The sequence below is a fragment of the Pelodiscus sinensis genome, chromosome 28, assembly GCF_052426305.1.
Source record: "Pelodiscus sinensis isolate ZL-2025 chromosome 28, ASM5242630v1, whole genome shotgun sequence".
In the NCBI taxonomy this organism is placed as follows: Eukaryota; Metazoa; Chordata; order Testudines; family Trionychidae; genus Pelodiscus; species Pelodiscus sinensis.
Genome location: NC_143079.1, coordinates 7340373 through 7357944, shown reverse-complemented (window position 1 = coordinate 7357944; position 17572 = coordinate 7340373). Strand labels below are relative to the sequence as shown.

Sequence of the window (17572 nt, the reverse complement as noted above, 5' to 3'; positions counted from 1 at the left end):
CTTTGTGGGAGTATGGTCAAATCCATCCGCAGAATGGGGTGGGAGGGACAGGACATATGCTACAACTTCATGTGCTGGCCACTGGAGTTGGGTCAGCATGAAAAGTCACATAGTTCATCCTCCTTCCCCTGTGACAGAATGGATGCAGGTTTCATCTATGTTATGTTTAACTAAATCAGCAAAGGAAAATACCCAAGCTACACGGATAGAAGCAAGCTTAACACTGGCTTAAATAAGTTTTTAACTAGGAATTTGCAACAACTTACCTTAATGGATTTTTCAAGTGAATTTAATGTAACCTCTAGTGTATTTAGGGCCTTACATATTCTATAGTTATCACTAGGGGTGCGTCTACATTGCACCGTTATTTTGAGAACTAACATTATTTCAAAACAATGCCGGAGTCTACACAGCCATTCCGTTATTTCAAAATAATTTTTAAATAACAGACCGCTTATTCCAAAATCTGTAAACCTCATTCTACGAGGAATAACGCCTATTCCGAAACAGCTATTTCGAAATAAGGCGTGCGCAGAGGCTCCACTGCTGCCATTTTGAAATGGACCCTCCCCAGTGCCTCTCGGGTCTCTAAATTGAGACAGCACAGCTACATTAGGGAAGCCAAGTAATTTTGAAGCTTCCCTGCAGTGTAGAGTGCTATTTCGAAATAAATTCGTAGATGAGCATCATTTCAAGCATAGCTACATTTTCCAGAGACTCTCTTGGCAGGTTTCTCCATTGCCTGACCGTCCATTCTCCTTGTCCTCCATCTTTAACTTAAAATTTCCACTGCTACTACTGAAAGCTTGTACGCTTTTGGCAAAAACTAGGAAATAAGAGTGTATGATAGTAAGAGAGTAGTTAAACAATATGACCGACGTAGCTACGTCTGTTAAGGGAATGGGACAACACATTAGGAAGTAAAATGCCGTTTAACTGCCGTTTAACAGGATGTTTAACTGGGTAATCAATTAAAGAAGAAGAGGGTGAGGGACAGTTTAAGATGGTCAAGGGAACATGCATAAACTGTTCTGGTCTAAACGCTATTATATTAATAATTGTCCAACTACAGAGTTTGGTTAATATAGATAAACTGGCAAAACCCTGCACAGAGAAAGCCCTTATATTGAACAACTCAATGAAAGATCTAGTTCCCATCTGCTCCACTAGAGGTCATTTCAATAGAAGTGATAGAGAGATGCAATTGACCATCCTCAGTCACGGTGTTGAGTACTACCCAGAAAGCCAAGATGCCCTATGTCTGCACTAGGGATGTAAGGGACTACCATATATTAGCGAATATAACCCGTGGATTAGACACGTTTTTACAAACCCCCGCAGGGTATACATGTCCGCATCTTATACAAGTTGATTTTTACTCCTTGGAGTCCCCCCGGGAGCATCAGTGTCCCTAAGCAGCTCTGCCCCCCCCCCCCCCCCCCCCCATTAGAACTGGGTCAGCTCCACTGCAGGAGGGCAGGGAGGGCCTAATGAGCTTGCAGCGCACCTGTACTGAGCTCGCCGTTCTCCCCTGCCCCGGGGACAGTGGGTGGCGCCTGGCTGCGGCTGCGCAGGGCAAGCCTGGGTGCGAGCGCGGCTCCCCTCCCGCAGGCCAGACGGTTCACTGGCAGCAGGCTGGCCGTCGCCTTGTGTCTGCTCTCTACGCTGGGCGGCTACCTCGTCACATCGGCGCTGCTGCTCAAGTGCACAGGGCTGCTGCACCGGCCACATCTCCCACCGCGGCAACAAAGACCACCTTTATGACGGCAGCAGAAGTCTCTGCGGGTTTTATACATCCGCAGGTAATTTAATTTTTTTTTTTTTTTTAAACACAATAGAAAAACTGCAGGTAATACACGAGTGTGTTATACATGGACGCGGGTTATATTAGCTAATTTACGATAGTCGACTACCCGATAAGCATATGCTTATTGGGTAGTCAAGTAGTCACCTGACTAGCTGCTCTCTTCCCTCCCCCTCCCCCCACTGTCTAGCAGAGAGGCACCAAGGTGTGGAAGGGGAGTAGGAGCTGGTGCTGGAGGCAGCTGGCTTAAAAGCCAATTTCCCCCCAGCACCATCTCCGTGGGGCACAGGGGAGGCAGAGGCTCAAAAGTGGGGGTGGGAGAGAGAGACCAAGCGCAAGCTGGGAATCAGCTGTCCCTAGCAGCTCTTAATACATTTAAAAGGCAGAGCAGCAGGGGGGTTAGCTCCCAGGGCCAGGAGCTAACCCTGCTGCGGCTGTGCAGTTCCCCCCCTTATCAACTAGTCGATTAGCTGATTCCATGCAATTGAACACCCCTAGTCAGCACAGTAAGAACAAAGCCCTGGTTCTGTTAAACTACAAGTGCACTAATCAGGCTGTTACTCTGCTGGATTTTTTAAGCTTTTGATATCCCTGAGCCTTGGTCCACCAGAAAAAATGAGTGTTCCACATTGCTCTGACATACCGCACTCAGCCAAGCGAGGTGTTGCGGGACGATGATTAACAAGTCAAAGCTTTTACATGTTAGGGCCAGGAGAGACCATCACGGTCCTCTAGTCTGAACAGCTTAACACAAGCGCTGGGGTTTTACTAAAAGTGATTGCTGCAGCCAACCTGTAACGTGGATTGAACCAGAGAATTCTTCTCCTGGTTTGCAGCACGGCAGAGAGTTTTGGTAAAAGAAAGAAATCCCTGTGGCCAGCAGTACCTCTTCCAGAGACACTATCTGGCCACGTACGCTGTTGTGTATTAAAAAGGAAAACAACAACGTTCCCAAAACTGCAACAGGACGATGCACGTGTGAGTTTATATTCTATACGCCTGCACCTCCCTTAGGAAGCCTCTCCCCACAGACATTCAAAGAAGCCCTTTTGGCCCTCTTACCCAGTAGGGGAAAGACAAAAGCCACTCAAGCTTTGCGTTGTACCCTTCTGCCTTGTTTCAAAGCCAATCTGCTCCAGTCCCAAAAGGGGGGGGGGGCACTGCAGACAGAGCCAGCCCCATGGCCTGGGGGCTATTCCAGCACGGCTCCTGTTGTAGTCGGTTAAACGTTAGGCCACACTAATGTTTAACCAGTTAACGGATTACCCGGGATTTTACACCCTGATGGACGTGCCAGCGCTGACTCAGCATATGGTTGTGATGGTGCAGGGGGCAACTGGAGCCAGACAAGCACACAGGCGCCGAGGGCCTTAGATAGGGTTGCATTCACGGGCTAGCTGGAGCCAGTCCCTGCCATCGCTATGGTACTGCTTTTTTGGGTGCACTAGCTCCATCAGAGCTGGCAGGCGGAATGGCTCCCTGAGCTGGGAATGGCAACTTCTAGCTCGGGGTCGGCCATTTATGGCTCGCGAGGGAACCAGATATGGCTGCCGGAGCTGAAGCCGGGTTGTGGTATGGCTGCTCTGGGGGCCTGGAGCAGCCACAGGGCAGCCCGGCTTCCGTTTCTGGCACCATGCAGCCCTGGCCCAAGCTTCAGCAACCACCCACAGGACATGCAAGGAGAAGACCTTGATCCCCCAAACCCTAGGACATGCTGGGGGAGGGGAGCTACAAATGAATAGCAGCCTGGCAGCCTCCCCACCTCCAAGAGATGCTGGGAACCACAGCCCAGCATCCCCTTGCCCCAGGACACACCGGGGGGAGGGCCAGAAACCACTGCCCCCAAGAGGAGATGCCATGGGCAGGAAACCGCCATTCACCTGCTCCCCCCAGAGATGCTGGGAGGTTGGGGAGAGGGGGTGTCCAGAAATTGTGCCTTTCCCCGAGAGCAACACCATCACTGCCACCAAAACCACAGGTAGCCCTGTTAAGTACCCCCAGGTCCCTGCCATGAGTCTTCTGCCCTTAACCCTTCACTCCCTGCTCTGATTCCTACACCCCTCTACACTAAGCCCCACCATGTACCCAGCCCCCTACCCTGTATCCCCCACCTCCTGCCTTCAGCCCCCTCCTGTCACTCCAGCACCCACATTCCCTGCCCTGACTCCTGCACCCCCACCCCGTCCTGAGCATGCCCACACATCCAACGCCTTGCCCTAAGTACCCCCCCCACACACACACACACCCTGCATCCTTATACTGCTCTTTGTGGACCACTTGTTCTGAATTTTGATGGAGCTTGGCTCTTTGGTTTGAAAAGGTGGCCGACCCTCGGTCTAGCTGCTCTGTCTACGTTGCAATTCTGGAGCTTTGCGCCTAACAGAGCCGAGTCCCGCGGTGCCAGAGAACGTTCTGTAGGTGCCAGGTTCTCTGAGCCACTCCACAGCTCTAGACCGCACCAAAGGGAGGGGCCAGCCTTTGAAGAACATGCTGGCCCAGCAGACACCGAGCACTTCTGAAAGCCTCTCCCCAGGCGCCACAATGGAACCTGCTGGCTGCCAAGCATCCCCTACACAAGCATTTACACTTCCAGCGTCTGCGCAAATCCAGGCTGAACGAACAAGCCTAGTTCCCCCGCCCAAGGCCCCAGCGTAGACTCCAGGATGCCAGGCCACAGTAAAAGCAGAAAAGCAGGCCAAGAGACAAGCTGCAAGATACCATTGGCCAGGTGGCTATTTCCTCCGTGTTGAAAAATGTCACTTAAAGTCCTTTTCATTTTTTCATAGCAGGCAAAATACATCGCGTGGGCAGGGCCGGCCCCCAGCATGGTGACGTTGATTCCTCGGAGAGGTCTCCAGAAGCCTTCCGTGTGAATAATTTTCTTCAAGGCCTCATACACGCTCCTGTACTGGGCTTTGGGATCCGGCTGCAAACTCTGCATTCGGGTCTGTAAGAGGAGGAAGAGAGCTTTAATTAGCGGCCTTCACAAGGGGCGCGCCGATCGTTCTCGCAGGCCCGGCCCTGGTGAGACGATTTTGTTCTGCGGTGCATGGACGGCTCCAGACGGTGCCCGATTAATCCTTTGAGGGAAGCGGTGAACAGAATGCCCCTCAGTAAGGACCAAAGAGACGCCCAGAGTTCTATGGGAGCTGGGAAGCCCAGTTTAGAAACTCACAAGGCTCCCAATCCAGTTTGCGTTCCACAATCCAGCACTGACATGGAACTGTGCCAGACAACGCCAGGCTGCCTTCGCTTATACCAACCTCCAGACAAGGACGTCTGTGCTACGTGATTAGCAGGCACAACTTGTTAAAGGACAGAAATCCCCAAAAGTAACAGAATCCTAGGGTTGGCAGAGACCTCAGGAGTCACAGAGTGCAACTCCGGCTCAAAGCAGGACCAACCCCAACTAAACCCTCTCTCAAGCCGGCACTTAACCGATGGGGATGGCGATAGATGCCTAGCTTCCCCCAGGGACGTATAAGTATAACTGGTTAATTGATAAGCTCAGGCTTATCGGTTACCGTTCATGGTTACACGCAGGCTCCTGCCCCCGCTCCTGGAGAGCCGGCTTCCACCCTGCATGGCGAGTGCATGGAACTGCCAAGATTTTCAGCGGTTACACAGTTACCCAATTATCCGCTTTTTAACACCCTTAACCTCCACTTTTCCTTCCCTGCATGGTAGCTGTAACTCAAGCAGGCAGCAGGTACTCTCTGACGAAGGGCCCCCAAGAAACTCTGCATTGCACGCCCAGGCTGCAGACATTCCAGCCATGTGCCGGCAGGGGCTGCTGCAGCCTGCGCCCATGGGGCTCTTTCACAAGTGCACCTCCTTTGGTGCTGCGCCCAGGAACCAGTCTCTTCCAAAGTTACATGGACATGGAACCTACCCAGGCTATTAGGCCTGGCAGACTCGGCTGCCTCACATCCAGGACTCCATAGTGACGGGGCCAAGCGCTGAACACGTGCGTGGCATGACCACACGGAGGCGCAGTGGTTGTACATTCAAAGCATGAACATACAAACGGGGTGGCTCAGTTCGGAGCATGCCCGTTTGCCAACTTCCTCACTAACGGAATCGGGGTTGAGCAAGGCATGAAGGACAGAGGCTTTAATTGACTTTTCTGAGAACCCTTCCATTTCCCCATTCATCCCTCAGTCTGGTTCTTAGTGATTGTTTGGTCATTTCCCGACAGAGGCAGTTTACCAAGGCAATTAAAAGCGATCTAGAGCGTCACATGGAACAGAAGTTACAGAAAAGTCATTTACAACAGGGGGGAGAGGATGGGGAGAAGAGAGAATAGTGAAAGCTTGCAGTTTCAGAGAGGTGGCTGTGTTAGTCGGTTTCAGCAAAAACAAGTCCTGTGTCACTTTAAAGACTAACAAGTTTATTAGGGCACTTTACGGGCTGCAATTCACTTTGTCAGATGCGTGAAATGAAAGAATCAGATTGCAGAGATTTATATACAGACAGAGGGGGAAGTGTTACAAGAGTGCTAATAAAGTTCACACAATCAAAGTGCATTTGGCCCACTTCCAACAGCAATAAAAAGGTGAGCATGCCTTAAGGAAAAAGGTCCTTATTGTAATAAACTTGCCATTCTCAATTCCTCTTCCGACCCACTCTGATGGTATCAAGTTTGCATATGAATTGACACTCAGCATTTCCTGGCTGCAGAGTTTGTGCAATCGAGTCGAGTCTGTGTTAACATGCTCTATTGCCTGCTTACCAGAACTGCAAACACTTCCATATTTTCTGCTCCTTTTCCACAAAGTGAAGGCTCCTTATATGCACACAGAAAAGCTCATGGAATCATTGCAACGCCAACTGTCCCCTACAACAGCAAAGAGTGCTTTGTCATTAGTGACAAGCCGGTAACATTCCACGCCTCTGAAACAATCACATTTTTGTCTGCCCCCTCCCCCCCCCAACACGTAATTTGAGAACGTCGTCAAAAGGTGAGGCCGGCTGGAAGAACGATCACAGAAGCTTTCCATTTGGTAAGCAGGAAAATCGAGAGCAGCCTAATTTATCTGCAGATTAGGAAGCAGTGCCACGTAGCCACACCAGGAAACAAGATCGTGGTCCTACAAGATCAGGTTTTTTTTTTACCACCTCATGAGAAGGAGGTACAGCAGTTCCATGGATAGTTTGCCCACTAGACAGCGGACTTCATAGGCCCCCTCTCTGACAGAGTTGTCCACTGTTGCTGCTTTCCCTGACAGAACAGTGAATAGGCCAGGATAGCACAGCACACACGGGGTCTCTATGCTGAGGAACATCTTTGAGTCCACGCTCCATGGAAATTATTCTAGCTACAGGGCACGTATGGCGCAACTCTGTGTTCTCAAAGAAGTCATTAGGTTAGCTTTCGAAAAGCAACAGAGCACCTTCCCTCCCTCACATATCCCCAAGGTTTTAGGGCCTCTGCTCTGCAAACACTTAAGTATCCTAGCGTATGTCTAGATTACGTACGAGGTTTACAGGAACAGTCGACAAAGGCGTTCCCTGTCGACCGATCCGCGTCTTGACTCACGCGCTGTGCCGACGATCAGCTGAGCTGGCACAGCACGGCGGCCATTTTTATTTTAATGAAACCAGGGATATTTAAATCCCGGCTTCGTTGACTCTGTCGGGTAGTCTAATTTACATACATCTGGCGACAGAGGCATGTAGTCTAGACATACCCCTACCGACTATGCCTGCAAGTCTTTGAAGGCGTTACGAGTATGATTTTTAACATTCCTATATTAGGGTAACCATGTTAACCTCCGAAAATCTCAGCGGTTACACACTTGCCTGCACTGCGGGCTCAGCAGTAGAAAGCAGGGCCCACAGCAAAGTGGTCTCCCCAAGCTGGCAAGGGAAACAACATTTATTGATCAATTTAGATGCCTCTCCTGACATTGCACTACATCTAGGTTAGACTGTATGAGCCATGCCCATAATACACACAAATAAAGTTGCAGGCTGAAAATCTGTTTTTTGCCAGCCCTGGGCAGCAAACCCACTTTGAAATAATGGGCCAATTAAAGAAAGATACAAGGCACATTCAGGTAGTTGTGTGTGGGGGGGGGGACTTGCAAAGTGTGTGTGTGGGGGGGGGGGGGGGGGACTATAGCAAATAAACCAACACAGGAAAGTTAGTTATTGCCCTTTCTGGAGCAGTCTCCCTTCCACACACCCTAGAAAAAAAAAAGACAGGAGTATCTAAGTATTTCAGTGCTGCAGTACCCAAACATCACGGAAATCTTGGTCCTCAACACCCTTAGAAGAGGGAAATGCTATTCCCCTTTTGCTGGCTGGGAACGCCTTGCGCAAGGCCAGGCCTGGAGTCTGCAGCAGAGCCAGGAATAAAATCCCAATCTCTCAAATGTGTCAGCCACAAGACTTTGCTTCTTCCCTGGGCATGTGTCATATGGTCTAAAGCAGTCACACTGGGAACAGATTACCTAATAAAAAAAGATCAGAGATTAGGCAGTCAGCCTTTAATGAGATCATAAACCATACCGCTATTATAAGCTAACGTTTTGCACCAGGCTCAGTCAAATCCAATGCTAAAGAGGAAAAAAAGGAGGGGTTTAATGATATAGTTTAAAGCATGTCAGAATTTCCCCTACTTGCTGCAAGAGCATCTAGAATTCAGCTAGCCCTTTGCTGGTTATAAAACCACAGCTATTTTGACTTTATGCAAGATGCGCTGGACACGGGAGGGTGCTAATTCTCTATCAAGTGGAAAGCCTGAATGAACTCCGAGAGGAGAGAAAGTTTGGCATAGGGATGCAAAATCCAGTTTAATTGGGGCTGGAGCAGCCCATGCCGCCAGGAGGTTTTCCAGCCCCCACCAGTTAACCTTAAATGGAAAGGCTCACTGGTTAGAAATGAGGCTTCACATCCCCAATTTTGGCTGAAGTCCAATCCTCCCCCCCTCCCAAAAAAACCCAGCCACCCCACCCCGCATAAATTACCACCTTTGACTCAGCCCCAAGATCACAACCTGAAGCACAGCAAGCGTAACACAAGGCTGCATCCACTGCTCTAAGTGAAGAACACAGTGCATTTTTAAAGAAAAAAATAACCCAAAAAAAAAAATCAAAGACGACCTAAAGATATAACAGGGAAAGTAAGCTAACCAGTGTCTTACTAGGTGGCAAAAAACAACCACAACACACCACACTCCAACAACAACTACTCTGAGGCTACATGCCATCACTAACATGACACTAGGAATAGCCACCTACCACTATTTCAGAATCATTTTAGGTGGTTTTAAAAGCTTATGGTCCTGACAAGTCACATGAAGGGCCAGCTACATACGGGACAATAGCAGGCAGTCAAGATAGGATGCGAGACTCCTGGGTTATTTTTGCAAGCTCACTCTGTGACCTTGGGAAAAACAATTTTCCCTTCCCAGTGCCTCAGTTTTCAAATACCCATCTTAAAATGTTTTGCTGCCTCATCTGCTTTGAGAACTATCCAAATACAAGTAAAATGACTGTTCCAAGATGCAAGAGAAACTTCACAGAATCTAGTGTTGTATTTATAGAAATTCTTAATAAATTTCATTGATTTTAAAAAAAAGAAAACCCTCCTCTGACGTTTATGCACCCTGAACATTGTTTAGTTGGACTCCCACTAGCTATGCAATAAGGGCAGGAACAAAAAGCGACAATGCACCATTTCTTCAGCATCCAAACAAGTTCAAAAGGAAAGGCAGAAGCCAAGCGGATTCAACTCTGGAGGCCCTGCATCCTGAAAACACACATGCTTTGCTTGACTAGAGTTATGCTTACATTTCAGCAGGAATGTCCGTCACAAATCACACTCCTAACAACTTTATAGCAGGAAAGCCCTAGCGCAGTCACTTATGAGTGGAAAAAAAGCACTTTCCAGCGTATTTTATTAAAGGAACTGATGCCAGCAAAAGTTCTTTGCAGGTAGAGTTTATAAACTGTGTGCACTCTGCAAGGGTTTGACAGACCACCACCAGCAAACCTTTTCTAGTGTAGAAAAAGGCCTGTCACACTCTCCTCATGGTTGCCTACTTGGTAAAACTCACAGGTCTCGTGAAGACACGCTAATTCAAACGGAGAGGGGAACTCCCGTCAATACCGGTTGTCCTGCTTCTACGAAGAGTAAAGGAAGTCAAAGGGAGAGTGTGCTCTCAGACTTCCCGTAGTGCGGGCGGTGCCAAATTCAACATCAGATGAAGCTGTGTATCTGAATTCAAATTTATCCCCTAGTGAATACCGGGGGAATGGAGAATTATTCCAAAATAAAATTTAATTTGGGAAACTATTTTGGAATATCTATTCTGCAATAGCTTTTCTGGCCAACCTCCCCAGCTAGACAAGCCTTAATGACATTAGTGGGTCTAAATCCCATTTAAAAGTGAAATATGCGCACACAATTTTCTAGATCAGGGCCTTACATCACAGCTGTTACGGATGTCTTTTTTTTTTAAATATTCACTGGGCCATGTTTGTTTTATAATTATAGAACACTCAGAACACACAGAATACTCAAGTCTTGGCTGAAAACCAGAGAAGCCGGATTAGTTAAACCCACACAGCAAACAAAGACAGCTCAGTTTTAAACGGCAACCAATCGCAGATACTCATGAAAACATGTGACTGCCCGCAAAAGAACTAAAGGAATTTTGAAATACTTCTACGCCACACCCTCTTTAGTCACACAGGTTCACAAGCAAACCGCTCCCGTCTGCCCTTTTCGCACAGGCTAGAACATATTCTGGTCCAGCCCAAGGAGTCGGATTTTAAAAGGAATTAATGTTTAGTAATGAAAGAAACAAGGTGCTCCATCTTGTCCAAAGCAGTAAGTTCCATCCATTAAAGCTAAGAGCTTTGACCCTGTGACATGCAAAGTACCTTACCTCCTCCTGATTGGTTTATGCTCAGAGCAGCCAGGAATAAGCTATGCATGATGGATAGAGCACTGGACCAGGACTCTGGAGATCTGTTTTCTCAGCTCTGCCACTGACCTACTGAGTGACCATGGTTAAGTCATGTGCCCCTCTGCCTCAGTTTCCCCATTTGCAATATGGCAACAATTATATTGGTCTCCTTTGTAAGGGGCTTTGAGATCTTAGGAAGATCTGTGTAAGAACTAGGTATTGTTATTAATGACGTTTTAAATGGAAAATAACTGTTTAGATTCATTGCAATTAAGTGTTGCATCAACTTGGATAATCAACTTGGATACCCCTCTGATAATCAACTTGGAAGTCAACATGCAGGCTCACACCTATTCAGCTGCCTTCTATCAAAAGGAGTTAATTTTCCTCATCTGCTTTTTTTTTTATAATGGAGATTGCCTATCTCCTAGAATTGGAAGGGACCTTGAAAGGTCATTGAGTCCAGTCCCCTGCCTGCACAGCAGGACCAAGTACCATCCCTGACAAATTTTTGCCCCAAATCCCTAAATGGCCTCTGCAAGGATTGAACTCATAACCCTGGGTTTAGCAGGCCAATGCTCAACCCACTGAGCTCTCCCTCCCCCCTGATCTGACCCCTCCTAAATCCTGAGCAGGTAAACTAACCATACTTCAATATACAGGAATTTTACAGCCGTTATTTATGCATTCAGAACCTCATGTCAGATGCACAGAAATTACTATGAATTGCAATTTGCATCTAGGGCCCTGACTATCCCCAACCACTAGGCAGAACAGTCTGTTCTACCAGCAATGCTGCACTTTTACCTGGAGAGATCATTTCACCCCACAATACACACCCGTCCCCCCTCCCATGTACACTGCTGCTCCCCCAAGTCTCACAAGCTATAGGAGCAGAAACGTGGCTTTGTGGGTGTAACTGCTTCTAACGCTCGGGGATTTTCCCAGCACCGCTGTGTCAGGTAAGAATCACTGCTCTTCGTTCCCTAGCCAACACTCCAACAATGCCAGCAAAAGTCTGCAGCGAAGACACACCAAAACAGGGCTGAGGTTGGTGGCTCCGCCTTTTCAGATGCTTGAGTGAAGTCAGCAAAAAGGCTCGTTAGAAACCTCCCAGTCTTACTTCAGTGATCAAGAAAGCGTTTCCCCGACCACTTACAATAATCCGCATTGCATAAGCAGCAGAAGCCTACAGAACAATTAAAGCTATCCAGTTCAGCTGGTTTCAGTTTACTTAAAGGAGGCAATGCTGAACGCAAGCCACCAGACTCCTTGCAGAGGCCTGGGCATGAACAACATACAGGACTAGAGGATTATCTAACACCTTCATTCACCTGCCGGGTTTGCTGATCCATTCAAAACCTGTTACACAGATGCCCTGGATATCAGTTTGACGGGTTCATTTCATGCCTGAGTCGAAGTCCACTAAAGGCAAGGGGAGTCTGATAAGTCCTACAGCGGTACAGGTTGAACTTCCCTAGTCTGGCACCCTCAGCATCTGACTGTTCCTGGACCAGAGAATTTGCCAGACTGGGGGGCAGGGGCTCTGCTTTTCCTGCTTGCCCATCCCGCTGCCACCCATGGCTCTGCTTTCCCCTGGAGGGGGGGGGGGGGAGCGCTTTGCTTCCCCCCATTACTTTGCTGCCACAAGGGTGGCCGCTTTTGCCCCACAGCTCTGCTGCCACCGACGGGGTGGTGGAGGCACTCTGCGTCCCACCCAGTCGCCCCACTGCCACCGGGGGCTCTATGACTTAACGCTCGTGGCCCCATGGGGTCACCCCCGTGATACCAGACCAGGCATGTTGCTTGACACTACAAAAGTCCAGATCACGACGTGTCTACCTGTACCACGGTTATTTGTTTTATCTGGATAAACAAGGGAAAGAAGGGGGGGGGAGAGGGAATCAAATGTTTAGCTTATCTCCCCCCACCCCCAATAAATTCTAGACATTGCTAATCATTTCAGATGTATCTCAGGCGCTCACTCTCATTTTATATAATATATTATATATAAAAAATAGAATCTCCCTATGGGATGACAGTGACCTCATTGCAGTACTCTGCGTCCCACCGTCCCTCCCCCCTCAGTTGCTGGCCTCCCCCCTCCCCGGTGCTCCAGGGAGGCAGGAGGTGCAAGCTGCACCCCCTCCATGTACCCCCAGCCCCCTCACATTCCCCTCTCGGCCAAGACCCTGCATCCCCAGCCCTCTCAGTCATACCCCCCCCCCAAGCCGAAACCTCACACCCCTCTCCACTGACACCCTGCACCCTCATGCACCCCCTTCACCAAGGCCCTGCACCTGCCCCCTCCCAAAGCTAGACACCCTGTCCCCGGCCAACTCCTGCACCCTCCTCCTGGCCAGATCCCTACACCCCCATCCCCAGAGAGAGGGGAGTTAGCGAGCTGGGGGCACAGCCCCCTAGTAGCCAGTTAAGGAAGAGTTTAGGAGTTCTCCTCCGAGGCAGACCTGGCTTCCTCTTATGCTGCTAGTCAGCACGTGGCTACAACATGGGAGTTCACTAGACTTCCTATCACATTTTGGATTAGTCCTGCCCTAAGCACTTAGCTGCATTAGCTCCCTTCCTGCTTTATGACCCAGACCTTCGCACAAAGGAGGAAGCTTTCATCCACAATGTGCTTTTTGACAAGAGGCAAAGCAGAACCATAGTGACACACACACAAGTTTCACCAAGTTCTACTTCGAGGATAGTGCAGGGTTGACGTTCTAATTCCTATGCCCTTCACAAGTCTTCCTCCCTAGCTCCAAACTTCCACTTCTGCCCTTTCAACTGAATACAGAAATCAGGGATGTGACTGGTTAACTGGTTAGCATCACCCTTCCTGGCTGATATTAACCAGTTATGGTAACCAGCAAGGTCTGGAACAGCCCCCCCCCCCCATCCATCACTGGCAGGAGGCTGCTGCAGCCCAGTGGAGCCGGTCGCATTGCAGGCATGGACACCCCAGCCCAGCCAGAGCCGCTCCAGCGCGGAGGGGCAGCCCCCCACTTACCTCATTTAAGTGGTTAACGGGTTAAACATAACATTTAACTGGTTAACTGATTAAATGGGATTTTACATCTCTCATAGGAATGCGGCAGGTGATTCTGAAACTGTGTTGCAAATGCTACTGGAGGTCAAGAAGGTACAGAATCAGGACTCTGAAAGGTAGCAGCCAGGAGGATCAGCATCCATGTTCCCAGTAAGCCGGGGCTGCTCCACTTTGGAAGCCCCGGGGGCCACAATGATACTCACAGCACATGCCAAGGGCTGCAGACTTAAGCGGGGTTGCAACTATATATGCAAATAGCTTCTCGGACGCGGACGGGCACGAATACAAAGATTAAGCAAGCCTACACTACACGCAGGCCCCATTTACGTCAGTTCTGCTGATATTAATAAAATGCAACATTGACCCGAATTCCACCCATATGACAGCACTTTTAATGAGCAATGACAGTTCAGCAATGTAACTACTAACACATATCAACAGAACACCATTATATTGATTACTACCCAAGCCCCAGCCCAGACATTTCTCACCCTGGCTCTGCCACGGCCTCACTGCCCAGGTCTGCCACTGCCTTGCCACATGCCTCCTGCAGCCCCCAGCAGCTCCTGCAGCCCCCAGCAGCTCCTGCAGCCCCTGCTGCCCCTGATACACATTCAAGGGTATAAGTGCTCTCCCGGACACAGGAATACTATCCAGGGATCAAAGGGAAGAGGCGAGGCTCACGTGCCGAATAACTAGAGAAACTCTGATGTCATTGAGAGACTTGTAACAAATGAGATTTAATTTAACGGATAGAGGAGACAGAGGTCAGGCAGGAGTAGGTAGCAGCGTGTCGGGGGAGGATGCTGCAGGGAGGTTACGCTGCTGTATCTTGTCACTGGGTTATTTGACTTCAGCTGGGGTAAGCAATGCCTCTCTTTGTTAGTGTTTTTTTCTTTTTAAAGATTTTCAAGGGCACCAAGAACACTGATGGACACGTATGCAGTAATCAACACCCAAACAAATATTTAAATTTTTCACCTAAAGATAACATGGACACAAACGCTTACTTACATCAATAAACTGGATGTCAGAGGAAGGACTGCTTAACCGTTAACAGAACTCCAAAAAATTCAGTCCAGAGAGTTAGTTTATCAGGAGTTTTCCTGCGCTAATCCCTGTATTTCACCACTACTATTATGTAAGAAGCAGCAGAAGTTCACAGGCCTTCTTGTAAGCAATGTTCAGTCAATTGTTTTAGAACCGTGGCCCCCATGGTGCTCGCTGGGGCATTTATGTGCGCCCGCCGAGTCACCCCGGCCCTGACCCCAGGCGCATGAGCAGCCCCAAAAGGTTGCGGACCACTGTTTTAGAAAATGGAAATGCAGCATGACAACCAACACACGTTACAACAAGCAATTTGCTGGAGCTTTGGCTTCTCTAAAATTATTGCTGGGATACTGACCACTTCTATTACCAAGAGAAAGTCACTAGAAGTCAAGTTTTTCGACAGGCCAAGATGTGGAATACATTCTCTCAGCAAGACAGTGTGTAATTAATGTATCCAAAAGCATCAAATAGTCTTAAAGTATCCTAGGAATTCCAGCCACGCGTCTCCCCTGGTATAAAATGCCCATGAGTACTTTGAAACCTCTTGTTTTTAACAAGCAACTGTATTAATAAAATAGTTTCACTGTCACTGCAGGGGACAAGAAAATCACCTCACATAAGTCAGTGCTAAAGGGAGAGGTTCTCAGAGGAAGATGAAAGCTTAATCCTGCTCTGTAAAACGTGTACAACTATATCAGCCCATAGGAATGAGACACACTCTGAGACCGATTTCTAATTCTAGCTCTGAGACACACTCTGAGGCTTCTGGGAAGCAGTCAAACACTGACTCAGTTTCTTCATCAGGCAGAAAGGAATGTTTACCTACTGCACTGGCAAAGTCAGATTCCAAATACTTCATTAATACAGTATTACTTAGGAGCCTTGATTAATACTCAAGAGTCATTGTTAGGCCATGTACAAACACACAGCCCCTAATCAATGTTCCCTCTAATTTTTTCCATTCATGTGCAGAATGAATTTTATTGTGTGCACTGAGGCATGCGTAGATGTGCACCACCAACAGAAACACATGTTGCCAGCTGCAGGTAGCCGTGAGAACTCTGCCAATCAGCTGGGCAGCACCTGAAGCTCACCTGGGTGGGCCGCCCAAGCGCTCAGCTTACAGGGAACATTGCTCCACACACTCCCCCCAGCTGAAAGTATACAAGGAAGCGATTATCATCCTCCTTTACAGACAGGGAAACAGGCACCAATGAGCTAGCCCTAAGGCCAACAGGGAGTTTGTGGCCAAGTCAGGAATTAAATTCACATCTCAAAGTGGCAGCACTCTGCCTTAACCACACCAGCACCAGTCCAAGAGGGACTTAGCCCAGGACCGAAGCATGGAGTCAGACGCAGAACGCTATAAAAAACAGTCTAGCTGGTACTAAACCAGGCCCCAGGAGGCACAATTCAATTCCTGGCTCTGCCACTGGGTGTCCTTGGCTAAGTCACTGCCCCTCTCCGTAAGGATATGATCCTCCTCCTCTGTAACGAGCGCTGAGCCCTACAGCTGGAAGCAACCTGGCACCACTAGGGATGTTAAAATGAGATCAATCAACTAGCCAAACAGTCAATGGAATTCCCATCGACTAATCGAATAGTCGACAAGGGCGCTTCCGCTTTGAAATGTAGCAAGAGCCCGCTGGCCTTCCGCCTTAAATGTACAAGAGCCCCAGCAGTGGCTTGTGTATTTCAAAGATCGAAACGTGGCATGGAGCCTGCAGGGAACTAACCCCAGGCTCCATCCGGTGCTTCCGCTTTGAAATGTCCCCAGGGACATTCCTACACTTCAAAGGTGGAACTGCCGCAGCTGCACCCTGACCCCTCCCACGGAGCTGGGGGGAAACGGCTCCCCACAGCACCTCCTTCTCCCTCCCCCCCCCCCCCACTGGCTGCCTCTTTCTGATGAAGGCAGCTTGGGAGGGGGAGAGGAGGGGAGAGAGGAAAGGAGTGACTAATCGACTAGCTTTTGCTTATCAGATAGTTGACTAGTCGATTAATCGCTTCCATCCTTACGTCCCACCCAGCTTCTCATTATTTGCAGTTTGCTGCAACAGGACAGCTGCCCCTGAAGTCAGCAGAGCCTTGGACCCCTGAAACAACCTTTGAGAGAGGAAACCTCGAAGGAAGCTCTCAAAAATGACACCCGATGGGACGAAAGTTACAGTCAGGGATGTAACAGGAGCACCCAGCAGAGGGGAAGTTCCAGGAAAGACACGGCTGGGTAAGTCCTTGGCATCTTTGCTGCTACCATTTCTCCATACAATGCTGCTGGAACGGGCACCTCTTTTCACTTTCAGAGGTACTTGGCACCTGGGCGCTGCCAAGGGAGGCATGGGACAACCCCCTCTCCCAGTGCCCCATATCTGCTCTGGCCCCAAACCTGCTCCCTTTCATCCTCCCCCAAGCAACACAGCCCAGGAGATTATAAGGGGCCTGGCACAGCAGCAATCTCACCACCCGGACAGCAGGAGCCAGACAGCCCAGAAGCCTGCTCCGCTGCACCCTGCCCCACCACGCCCACTTCTCCATAGTGGCGGGAAGCAGCGCGCCCTGGGGCCACGGTGCTCTGCGTCCCATCACCATGGAGAAGCCATGTGATGAGCGTATGGGTGGGGTGGCGCCTGATGCCACCGTGCCAGGCCCCATAACCCCCCAGGTTCCTCCAGTCCATAGGATGGTTTTTGAGAGAAGGGATTCCATAGAAGGCAGTATTATCTAGTGAGCAGAACACAGAACTAGAAAG

The 17572-nt window shown here is 49.2% G+C and overlaps 1 protein-coding gene across 2 annotated transcripts in view; it reads right to left on the bottom strand.

The window, feature by feature from the left end:
• SLC25A37 (solute carrier family 25 member 37) overlaps positions 1 to 17572 on the bottom strand; it is a 32019-nt gene that overhangs the window by 8185 nt on the left and 6262 nt on the right. Inside the window, exons 2-3 of one of the 2 annotated variants that reach the window (XM_014579743.3) lie at positions 6537 to 6641; positions 4523 to 4751 (exon numbers count right to left, since the gene is read on the bottom strand). In XM_014579743.3, coding sequence (XP_014435229.1) covers positions 4523 to 4751; positions 6537 to 6557 — 250 coding nt within the window. In that variant the 5' untranslated portion in view covers positions 6558 to 6641. The remainder of the gene's footprint in view (positions 1 to 4522; positions 4752 to 6536; positions 6642 to 17572) is intronic. The other variant, XM_014579742.3, reaches the window with a different exon arrangement.